Consider the following 12,410-nt stretch of genomic DNA (forward strand, 5'->3'; position numbering starts at 1 on the left):
AGTGTAGGCTAATTTTAAGAATCACTGTGAGGTACAGCTAAAATTTTAGTTGGCTCTTAAAGATGTCAAACAAAGTAATGGCGCTATTGGGAAATATTAAAAAGTTGGAGTGGGGGCAGGGTTATTTCCTTGTTCCTTAGTCTAAAACATAACCCAAAGAGCTATAAGCTTGAGGAAAGCAACTATTGTTGTGCAGTCCTTAGAGAAGGAAAGAGGGATGTATGTAGAGTTGTTTGCAGTGTGGATTTATAATGCTTTAATGCTGCTTAATATTTTTTATGTAGGCTTCAAGACTTTTCTTTCTCATCATTGCTATGAAGGAACAATTTCTTTTCAACCAGCAACACATGCACTTGGATCTCCACGAGATAAAGAAGGCTGCAGAGCAGGGTAGGTTAATGTTTATCTCTAGATATTTGACATGAACTATTTGAAAAGGCCTGTACATAAATAGAAGTGGCAGTAATGTTGCTTTTTTACATCAAAACACTTATTCTGGAAAAGACAAGCTTTAAAAAATGTTTATTGATTTATTAAAGAGAGAACTCATTTTATCAGGTCCGTGAATAAAAAAGTAGTAACATTTTGTTAGCATGTACCCCTCCTTCTCCCCCGCCTCCTCCCAGTTTTAAACAAAGCAAAGTATAGCAGCACAGTACCCAGTTACAAGAAAACAGAAGGTGGAAGTGGAATGGGTTACTTTGGAGGAACACAAAGACATTGCCTAAACATGCCATGGAACTAAGAAAGCCAAAGCTCAGGTAGAGTTGAAGTCAGTGAGGAATGTGATCAGTGTTACTTACTACAAAGGGATTATGTGAGTATACCAATCATAACAAAAGGCTAAAGAACTGTAGGCCTGCTTCTTAGTGGTATGGGGGGTAGGAGGCACTAGTGATAAAAGATACGAAAAAGGCTGGAAAATTCCTCTTTTGCCCCAGTTTTTACTGTTGTAGTCTGCTCTCAAGTCATACAGTGTCTCCAGGCCTACAGATGACGGACAAACACCAGAGGTGTGTACTACATTAAGAGGATGGGTGGAAAACTTGGTTAGACTGCCTGGAAAGCTTATGAGTACTAAGTCCAGCTGGCAGTCAATTACTAGTGGTACCCTTTGGGGATCAATACTGGGGCTAATACTAATAGTACACCTTTATTAATTACTGGGATGGTGACAGAGAGTGTACTCCCAGCAGTTTTGTGAATGATACCAGGTTGTGAGGAACAGCTTACATGTTGAAAGTTCAGGCTGCTGTTCAGCTGGTGGGCTGAAGAAATGCCTGATATAAGCCTCCTGAAGTTCAGGAAGGGCAAAAGTAATTCACCTGGGGTGGAATAGTTCCATGCAACAGCACTGACTGTCTAGAAGGCAGCTCTGCTGAAAAAAAAAAATTGGGTTCCTGGTGCAGCTTTACCTGAGTCAGCAGTGTGTCCTTGCAGCAAGGAAGTCCCTAACTCGATATTGGGCTTTCTAAGTGAAAGAGAAACCAACAGTCACGAGAAGTGATTCTTCCCCTGTACTTAGCACTTGTGAGATAAAGGACTGGCTCCAGTTTGTCGATGTCTTTCACTGTTACAGCAGTTAAATGCTGGAACAGTTTGCCCAGAGGTATTGTGGATTCTATCCTTACATATATTAAAAACTTGATTGAACAAGGCTCTAGATATCCAAATCTTATAAGACCTGCTTTAAGCAGAGATTTGGACCACATCAGAGGTCCCTTCCAACCAATGTGATCTTAAAGCTCTGTGATGCAGTTATTTCTGACATCAGTAATCTTCAGCACTGTACCAAAGTAGCTATACTTCATGCAGGGCTGCCATGATTCATGCCATATCAGGGTGGTCAGTAACATGCTGCATCTTGTTGTGGTGGAGGGTCTTGTAATGATTAGGTAAAACAAAAAAGTTGAACTGAGTAAGTGTTTTTTTTCAGGAGCTAAACAGTATTCTTGTTTTCAGATGTTATATTTGCAAGAAAAGTGAGCAGCGGCTGGCAGAACAGCAAAGGGATCGCGGATTAAAACATGAAGGTAATTTGTCATAAAAAGTAAGATGGCATAGTATTATAAAAAAAAATTTCAGAATACATCAGTTGCAGCATATGTGTGCTTTGGTGGGGTCTTTTTTTAAACTTTGAGAGTCACTAGATAATTCATTGTTTCTTTAAGATTAAGGGAAATACATGTAAATATGTTAAAAATAAATAAAGTGGTTCCTCTACCCAAACCCCACAAAATTCTGGTAAAATTATACTCATTACTTGTTTATTTAGATGTGTTGAGTTTCTTTTGTTTAGGAAAGATACATTCTGTGAACTAGAATTCTATTATTTTTGTGAGAAGGACTTAACTGATAAGTTTAAGATAACTTTTAGACTAGATCAGGATTAAAAAATTGTTAGCACAGAAGTCATCCTATATAAAGCTGTGTATTAAATAAATATGAAGCAGTGAACTTGGATGTCTAATAACCAGGCTACTGGACTTAAGTATTTCTGTACAATACCCCACCAATATTCAGTATAAATAATAAGTGATATTTTTCTCCTCATTCTCAAATCATGCTATCTTTACTCTCTCCACCCACCCCATTCCAACCCCTGTGCACCCTTCCATGGATTTTCATATGGCCATAACTTTTCCTTCCTTTTTAAAAACAACAGTTAACATACTGGATTCTGTGCAGTCATCCTCCTAGTTGTACCCAAGTCTTGACTCCTGCATCCTAAGGGGGAATACTGGTTTTGATACACTTGTGGCCTTGCTGTAGTAAAATACGCAGATGCACTTGGCAAAGTTTTGCCTCTGGTCTCAGTTCTTCATTTTGGATTTAAATCCCTTTTGAACAGCAGGCAGCCTTCTCGTGGGTGCTTGCTGCTGCTTTTACTCTCCTTTTCTTTTCTTGTAAATCCCAGCGCCTAAAAAGGTAACATTCTTGACACAAACATTGGTCTTTATGACCTAGATTATCTTAGAGATATTTTGTACAGTGTGCCATGTTCCAGACACTTGTTAGCAAAAAGATTATCATCATCATTATCCTACAGAGACTGGTATGTAGCATAAAGGCTGTGTACAGATTTCTATGCCAATTTGAATTCCTGTTACACATGCTTATATATCGTTCTTTCATCCCAGCTACTGCTTTCAGATCATGGATCTAGTCAACAGATGGCCAGATTGGAGTATTTCTTGAGTTGTTTTAATTTATGCCCAGATTCAGCTAAAGAAATTACTTCATATTTTTGAGACACATTTGAGAAATAACGCTAGTTAGAAATTGCCAATCGTTTTTCTTTTGGTTATAGATCAGGAGTTTTTGTTTTGGGGTTTTTTTCAGTTGTGGGCAATATTAGTTTATTTTTGGTTTGTTTGTTTTTAAATCTAAAAACTAAATCTTAAATTTTGTTAGCTTTGATTCAACAAATAAGCAAAGGCAGAATAAAGCTACAGGTTAGTGAGCAATCAAGACTTCTTTAGCCAGCATTGCACAGGATATTAAGCAGCTAAATATGTAGAACATTGTTTACTTAAATGCATTTGACTTCTGGTATCTGGCTTGTTTTGCAGTCCAATCTCTTCTCATTGCAGTAGTGGTAAGCAAAAAAGTAACAATTGGCTACTCTTGATTTGCAATAAAAAGGATTTTAAATCACCCCCTCAGATAAGATTTTTAGTCAGCAGGGTTTATTGGCTGACTCTTTCATTGTGCCTACTTGTTTTGTGTACCAATTCAGCTAACTTTAGAAGGATGTTGCATTGGCTGTCACTGAAGGTATTTCTTTGTGTTGTGCATGGACTGAGAAAACTTTGAGTATTTACTTCATGCTGATTTCAGCAACTTGCAGTACATATACACAATAGACAACTGAAATGAGTTTATGCTCTCCCTGCTGGTAATTGCTCTTTTGTATGAAAAATTTTTTTGGCAAATAGTTTGTGCTATTACAGAGATGCACCCTGAAGAATGGTTATGAAAACAGTCTTTTAAAATGTGATAAATACCCTGGCTTTGTACTTACTTTGAAACTTTTTTTTAGTAGCATGCTTAAATTTATGCTGAATGGTACTTTTCCACCAGGTGAAAACAGTCTATTACAGTAACATATGTAAAAATTCTCCCTTAAGTAATTTGAGGCTTATTTATTACAGTGATCATACTTTAAAAGTTAACACATAGTTTGACACGCTATAAACAAAATTATGAATGCTTCTCAAATAAACAACAAAAGGATTTATCGGTAAGGTGTGTTGTTTTCATTTTGTTGTTTGTGTATCAGAAAAAGCCTGATTTTCTTGACAATAAGCATTCAGATACATCAGGGGACAGATGTTTCCAGTTCCAGTAGTTTTTTATGTTGCATTCAGTTACCTTCATCTCAGAGCAGGACCTCGTCATTTCCCTGCAGCATGAGCAAAGTCATTCTGTAGCTTGACATTCAAGTCTCTCTCATCTCTCTTAAGATACACATTTTCTGATCTGATTTGAATTATTTCTTTTTGTCATGTTCTGTTTGTAAGTAACATAAAAAAATCAACAATGAAGTAAGGAATTTTAAAACCATTCTGGCAAGGGATGCAAAATGTTGAATTTAAGAGCTGCATTTTTTCTTATTGTTACTGATTTGTTTATCAGGAGATAGAGAGGGTAGTCTAGATGGAAAAGAAAGTTTCTAGTTTCCTTAATGTCTTTTGTCACATTACAATCCTACTCTATTTTTCTTGGAATTTTGTTTTTCTTGGTTCTGTTTCTAAAGAGTGGATAGTAAGAAGTTCCAATGAATAAAAATCAAAGGCAGGGGGAAAAGTTCAAAGAACAACTACACGAACAGTTTTCCCTTATTGTTTTTTCTGATACATAAAGCTTGGCAGAGGTCAATTCAAATGAATGCATCGTAAGCTTCAGGTCCAAAATTACTTAAAAAATTATAACAGTGATTCTTTAAAGTGAATGTGAAGTTCCTAAAATTAAGACAGGAAAGAATATCAGAATTTCAAGATATCAAATATATAGCATAAATGTCATCTATAGTTCCATCAAAGAAGCACCTTGAAAATAACTGTAAGTTAACCCAAAGGTGGGGAACTGAATAAAGTTAGCTTTCTAACTCCCTACTATTTATTATCCCATAGAACCTCTACCTTGCTGTGATTTGATGATTGAACTTGAACATCCTTATATAAAAAAATTGTTGGGTTTTGTTCATTCCTTAGTGTTACCCCCATTGCCAATAATGGCACTTCACTTCTGAACCTCCCGTCTTAGAACATGTGTGTATATCTCCATAGACTAGTCTGCAAACTTTACTTCAGTGGAGTTGTTAATTTTAAGTATCTGAGCCACTTATATTGGGAGAAAAGGAGTGTTATGGCTGCTTTGTGGCTTTTTCTCTTCTTAGTGAGGAATGCAATTATGTGTAATGTAAAAATGCAAAGGCATTTTTCTCATCTATCCATATTGATGGAAATACAGTTTAGATTACAACTCTGTACAGTGCTTGCCAGTATTTCTTTGTTCCAGAAAATTCCTCTGCCAAGAAACTATTGATGCCATCACACATTTAAGTTCAGTCTAGGCCTAATCTCTAACAGAATGATTTCACATTGTTGAAAACAGACTTTTGTATAGTTTTCCAGAAAAAAACTTGCACAGGCAAGTTCAGCTCTGTTAATAGTATTCATCTTCAGACATTTGGGGTCTGTTTGCTGCTCCTTGCTGAATGCTGAGTCATCTCTTTCCTTTTTGTCTCTTTCAAAAATATGATTTGTGTCATTGAGGCAAAATATGAGTATCAATTTAGAAACCAAGTACTAAACCACTGTCTTTGGGTCTTTATGTATTTAACATGTTGAAGAGCAAGAATAATATTTTAAAAAGTTCAAAACCCATGAACTTTCACACTACAAGGATTGTAAGTTGCCTCATGTCTTTTCTCTGCCTAAGGCTTTGTGGGTTTACCAAATAGTATTGATCCTGAATTTGACATGCATGTGTCAGAAATTATGAGCAGTTTTAGTAGATAATCAGTCTGTGAAGGGAAAAAGCAACTTTCTCTGTTAGTATATGAAAAACACATCTATTTTTTTAAATGCGGTTTATTTTAGATGTTAACAGTGCATTAATATGCCCAGTAATAAGTTTCAAGTTGCCAAGAACGATTGTTTTTAGTGTTTTTATGAGTAGGTCAAATAATAACTATGTCTATATTGATGTGTTTCAGATGATGCAGAAGAATGGAAGGTTATTAAAGGGAAATTTTTAGCCATCAATGCAGTAAATATGAGCTGTGCCTGTCCACGAAGTCCAAAAGGTCTTTCACCAGCAGCTCATTTGGCAGATGGTTCAGCTGACCTCATTTTAGTTCGTAAATGCTCCAGATTTGATTTTTTACGGTATCTTGTCAGACATACAAACCAAGATGATCAGGTGTGTATTCCTATGGACAGTGAATTCTCCAGACTCAGTCTAAGTTGTAAATATTGATATTCTTACATGACAAAAACAACATCTACAAAACCAGAGCATATGCTGTTTGGATAGTATTTAAAATTATTTTTGTAACAACTGTGCCGCCACGTATTTGTCATGAAAAACTGCTCACAGCAGTATAACATAACTAAGGTAGAAGATGTAGTGACAAAAGATAAATCATTTTTTGTAAACTGTATTTAAAAAGTGGTTTAGAAGAAAGTCACCAGAACTGCAGTTTGTTTGTAAACTCCAGGCTTTAAGCAGAATTTTACTACATATATGTCACCAGGCACTGAGCTTCATGCATTTGGCTTCAAAATTGTTCCTTGCGTATGTTGTAGTTGTCAGGATAAAATACAAAGGAAGATTCATCACTGCTTTGGATTGTAGTATCTGTTGAAACCAGAGCTATGGCTATGAATAAGCACATTTAGTACTTGTCGCAACCTGATATTATTAACATATTCTGAAAATTATCCAAACAATGGACTAATGTCATATCTAGTTACAAAAGCAATAATCTCACTTGCTTATGATGCTTTTTTTCCTCCTCTGTAAAATAATTAGTATTGGTTCCCTTTCCTCTATTTCCTGATTACCATTCCCTGGGACATTGCATGAGTCTGTATTCCTCCTTCCTGTTATTCTCAGCCTCCTCTTCTTCCCTTCAGTCCTTCCCACTCACTCTCAATGTTCCCTTGATATTTTTTGTTATTGGAAGCATTCCCTAGCCTACCTTTCAGATTGGCCTGAACATTCAGAAAGAGATTACACTCTGCTTAGACTTGAGACATAAGAGTATTCATGGGTGGTTTTGTGCAGCTGTGGATACCAGTTTTTGCAACTAAGATTCTTGGATTAGTACACTGCTTAGTGATCCTCGTTGTATCCATGAACCCCTGCTTCCAAGCATGGAGGTGGACAGCTTCATAGTTTGGTTATTGTTAAAAGCCAAGGGAACTTAAGACCTAGGAGGTCCCTTCAACTCCAGTCTCTTTTGCAATCAAGTTTATGGATAAACTGTTTCTTTGTTCACTTTTGCTTCCTTGTCATCCCCTTTCCATAGATGTGCACAGACATATTGCATTGCCTTTGGTAAATAATATATCTGTATCACAGCTTGCAAAGTGTTTAAGTCCATATCAGTTAAGTTGCTTTCAGTGCAGGTGGGGACACTCTAATTTGATCATCCCTTTAATTTAAAAAGCCTCTTTAAAAGCATTTTTACAGTATTTTAGTGTAAATTTGCTTGCAACCTGTGTTAGAGCAATTTCTTGATTGTCCTAGTTCTTCTAGCTAAACTAACTAGTTAAAATTACTTCTAATTTTGTTGGACCATAATAATACTGCCTTTTATTCTTATTTTGTGTACACCAACTCTGTAATGTGATCATATTGCCACAGAGTTCTCACCTTCAGGGCATTGTAGAAGCAGAAGGGTTTCAGAAAAGCCTATCTTCTTAAGGATTGTACTTGAACAGGTCCAGAGGATGATACAAAGATCCATGCCGAACTTTTTTGTATGATTCCTTGTTATAGTAGTTTTTATAGGGTATTTTTAATAGTTTTTGTACCCATTTACTCATAATCGCAGGACTTGCTACCTGATTATCTATAAAGTGGCAGTATTGAAGCTACTTGAAAAGGACCATTGAAAAGTAAGGTTCTGTTTTTGATTTATTACTCCTGACTTTAGCAGTTTTAAAAAATAAAAATCACTCTCTGCCTCAGGTAAGCTTCTCTAGAAAATGGGAACAGACAGATCTTCTTGAACAGAAAATGCTACATGCTGTGTTGCTTTACATATCAAATGTATTTAATTGTACTTGCCTGTTTTATTATTTTCTTTGTAGTTTGACTTCTCATTTGTAGATGTTCATCGGGTGAAGAGTTTTCAATTTACATCAAAGCTTTCAGAAGACAATGAAAGCAATGTCACAGACATAGGAAAGAAACATTTTGGCCAGTTCTGCAGAGATCATCCAGCCTGTTGCTGTCATGTTGCTAATAGCACCTGGAATTGTGATGGAGAAACTCTGGACAGTTCAGCAATTGAAGTGAGGTAAGCATTGATTTTTCTCTCCATGTACCAGAAAGCATATTAAACCTTTTCACTGATTTTAAAGATACACATAAAGATATCCCAACACAGTGCCCCAAAATAGCAAATTTGAGTTTTCTGGTAATAAACTTTTTTGTTTGTTACTCTTTTGAATCCTTATCAGAGAATAGTCCAACCATATATATTGTAAACTATCACGAAGATAGATGGATAGCTCTACCTCTGAAGTCCTACTTGCTTCTTAGGAACTGACATTATGTGCTTGAAGTGCTGAAGGTGAAGGAGGATTATTTTAATGCGTAGAGTATGTCATTACTCTAAGCAATACCTTTTCCTATTAAGCTTTAAGTAGGTATCTTTGTCATAGAGAAATATGCCACTTTGTGTTTTTTGACACACAGCACAAAGTCATATCTCCAGCCTTGGCATATGGAGAAAGTTTGAAGTTTTGCAAATAATTGAATTTAGAAGGGAATCAAGCTTTGTGAAATTTGAAGGACTTTTTTCTTTTTTGTTTAGGGTTTTGGTTTTGTTGATTTTTTTTTTTTATTTTTATTTTTTTTAAACAGGAAACAACACCACAAGTCAAAAAACACACATGCAAGTGTGTTCTGTGACCACATAATCACTTAGCAGAAGCAAGTGACTTTTATAAATACTGTGTATTGTTTAAGATCTGCTCATTTAAGTGTCTATCGAACTTTTTTGTGTGGAAAAGAGGAGTAACAGGAGTGATGGATGCAAGGAAGCATCCAGTCTTCTTTGCAGAGTACAGTTTCTGTAGTCTGTTGCAAGGAACTTGTCCAACTGCTTGAAATTAATGGTTTATTAGAATTAAATATGTAGTACCTGTTTATTTCCTATTTATTTCCATATTTTTCAGGGTTCACTGCCAGTTGATGAAACTATTTGCAAGAGGAATCGAGGAAAACTGTAAAGACAAAGCTGCCTGCAGCCAGAGTGGCATTGAACAGTTACTATAGACATTGTTCCTCCAATGGGGAGAAGAAAAAATAAAAGCTCAAGGAAATTGAGTAAATATGCATTTTAGTCAAATTGACAAGGTTTTTTTTAAAATATTAGTTTGAGTTGTGTTTTTTTTTAATGGCTTCTGTATAATTTTAGACATCTTACTGCATTGTGTCATTTTTTTTAAATGTTGTAATCATGAAAGCACAGTGAAAGACATGAAAGTCTTGGAGCAATGTAATCTTAAGTTATGTTAGAAAGGGAGGATTGGTGTGTATGTATTCACAATTATAAGTTCTCTGTGCTTTTTCTAGAGAGCTAATTTAGCTGTTGTGTTGCAATTAATATGTAAATGTTAGAAAACATTGGGCTTTCCATTGTCATCAAACAAAGATACCAAGACAAGGTATTTTCAGTGTCTGAGAAGATGTTTTCTGCTGGGATTGTTAAGTAGCTGCATGTGACTTAAATGCTGGACAACAGTGTTGTCATTTGCATCTTTTTCTTAGTAAAATTCTGATTATACCTTGCAACTTATCAATGCAATTCAAACACACATTCCTGGCTTTAAATAATAACACTAAGAGTTTAGAAATACTCTGAAAGATAGAAGCACATCAGTATACAAATCATACCTTATCCTACATACTCTTTGTATAAAGGCTTCCTTGCATGATGCTTTTTGGGGTTATAAAGGGTTTTATGACTGGATGATACCAAATACCACACACTGTAACTGAAATGTGTTGCAAGCAACTTGCAAGGATATAATACCAGGCAGGCACAGGCAAAGGAAAACATAAACACCTTCTGAAACACCAGCAAGTTTTTATTTTATTTTTTTAAAATATCTAAAATTAAGAAATTAAATGCTTCCCTCTTCAGTACACAATTCTTTGGAGATTCGACTACATACATTAAAATATCTTCACAAAATAAGATGCTGGAATGTTAAGTTTAAACATACGATTTGATGATGGGAAGTTTTTTTTTAAAATAGTGTATATTTAACTGAATATGAAACAAAATTTGGTTTTTGATGTCAAGGGAAGAAACTGGCATCTGATAAATCATGAATTCACTGTGCTGATTTGTTTTTTATAGCAAAAACATTGGACTATCATGTATAGCTATGAAGTGACTATTTAAGTTGTGCATGGATTTGTGTATTGTGACACGTGTGTGTAGGCTTGGGACTAAATTTTGTCCTTCTTGGAAATATTTATTCCTATTTGAAGATCAGAAATTAGCCCCTGCTCTCTTTTGTCTTAAGTGTGTAGTTCTCTTTAATGTTGTTTTATTTTTGTCTGAATAGCTGATGATTCTCTATTCATGTATATTTATTGGCACTTCTGTCGTTCATCCTGTGCTAGTTTCATGTCTCTAATGTATTTCTCTGTGTAAGCCATGATGATTTGTCAGTTTGTTACTGAAGCACTTGAAAATTGTTATAAATGATTGGGTTTTTTTCTATTGAAATTACATTCCGGTTTTGTCTAATATCAAAATGGTGTGCTATATCTTTGCTACAAAGTACTGTTCACACAGTTCTATGTGACAGAAAGCACTGCAACTGGTATTTGCTCAAAGTACAGTCATACAAAGTTTACTATTTGTTTTTCATTAGATGGTATATCAGGGAAATACTTGAATACTTTTCCAAAAGTACTGCTGTTTACTTTCCTTATTAACACAGTGAGTCAAAATGTTGATTGAGCCAATGTTTTTCAGACACTTGTAACATAAGTGTTATGTATACTTCATTCTTCAAAGTGTTATTTGTTTAAAAAGTTATATGGTTATTTTGGTCTATCCATGAATATTGTGAGAGAACCCAGACTTCAAGTTACTGTAATTCTTGTGCAGGATATGGTGGTGCACACTCAGCTAACCAACAGATGAGGGCATTTATGAGGCATTACAGATGTCCAGATCATGTTCTCATTAATGAGAACAGGAGTAAATACCAACCAGCTCTTTCCATTAGTTTACTAGCAGGTCATGAGACTCTTAACTTGGAAAATGGAGGCTTAGTCTGATTGTGAATGTATATTGAAATGCTTAGAATATTTTTAATATCTGAAACTGAGTGCTTCGTGTTTCCAAAGGAAGACACAGTAAGGGTTCCCATTCTGAGGAACAAGCCACCAGAAAAGGAGAAAAGATTGTTCTGTAGTATGTTAATGGAGTGTGAAGTAAATAACAATGGTGTTGCAACATAATGAAATGGAAAGGTCTTAGGTAATAGAAAAGCTGCATAGTTGCATTTGAGTAATTCTGTTGTAGCATATTATACTAGCAAAGCACCATATGAGTTGGATGACATGTCCAGTTTAATTTTAAGAAGAGAGCTGCATAAGTAATGTCTGCTTACACTTTAATTCTAGGGGTTTTTTTCTCTGAATGTATTCTCAGTATGGAAATTACATGTAGGAAAACCAGGTTCAATTTTTCTTTTTTTTTTCCCAATCTTGCTGGCTTCAAGATTAGAAAATGTATTCTGTTTTATGACTCCAGGGCATTTAACTGAAAAAAATAAAAATACATCATGTGGCAATTTGGTGTTTTTTCTTTTTACAACCCATTTAAAAAAAAATAAAAATCTATTGCCAGATTTCTACCAGACAAAGGTAATGCACTCAGTGTAACCAAGGTGGGCAGAAGTAATTAAGAACCTTGCATTTGGGTTGACCACAACTTTGTAGCAAGTACAAGTGTGGATAAACACTGGGAGTGAAGAAAAGCAACAAGTTGAAGCTAAAACTAAGCAACTCTCCAAGGTAAGCTGAAGGTTGAAGGGGAGAGAAGAAACTTCATCTGTCTATTTAGATTTAATGATTATGGAAAAATCTAAACTACACAAATTCAAATAAAACTAGCATGAAGCACGAAATGCATAATATAC

At 35.3% G+C, this 12,410-nt stretch overlaps 1 protein-coding gene across 1 annotated transcript in view; it reads left to right on the top strand.

The window, feature by feature from the left end:
- Positions 1-9,658, top strand: part of CERK (ceramide kinase) — a 33,826-nt gene extending 24,168 nt beyond the window's left edge. The window contains exons 10-14 of the mRNA XM_009999459.1: positions 285-390; positions 1,963-2,033; positions 6,224-6,429; positions 8,328-8,536; positions 9,420-9,658. Coding sequence (XP_009997761.1) covers positions 285-390; positions 1,963-2,033; positions 6,224-6,429; positions 8,328-8,536; positions 9,420-9,519 — 692 coding nt within the window. The 3' untranslated portion in view covers positions 9,520-9,658. The remainder of the gene's footprint in view (positions 1-284; positions 391-1,962; positions 2,034-6,223; positions 6,430-8,327; positions 8,537-9,419) is intronic.
- Positions 9,659-12,410: the final 2,752 nt, after the last annotated feature.

The sequence above is a fragment of the Chaetura pelagica genome, unplaced genomic scaffold (genome assembly GCF_000747805.2).
Source record: "Chaetura pelagica isolate M959 unplaced genomic scaffold, ChaPel_1.0 scaffold15, whole genome shotgun sequence".
NCBI lineage: Eukaryota > Metazoa > Chordata > Aves > Apodiformes > Apodidae > Chaetura > Chaetura pelagica.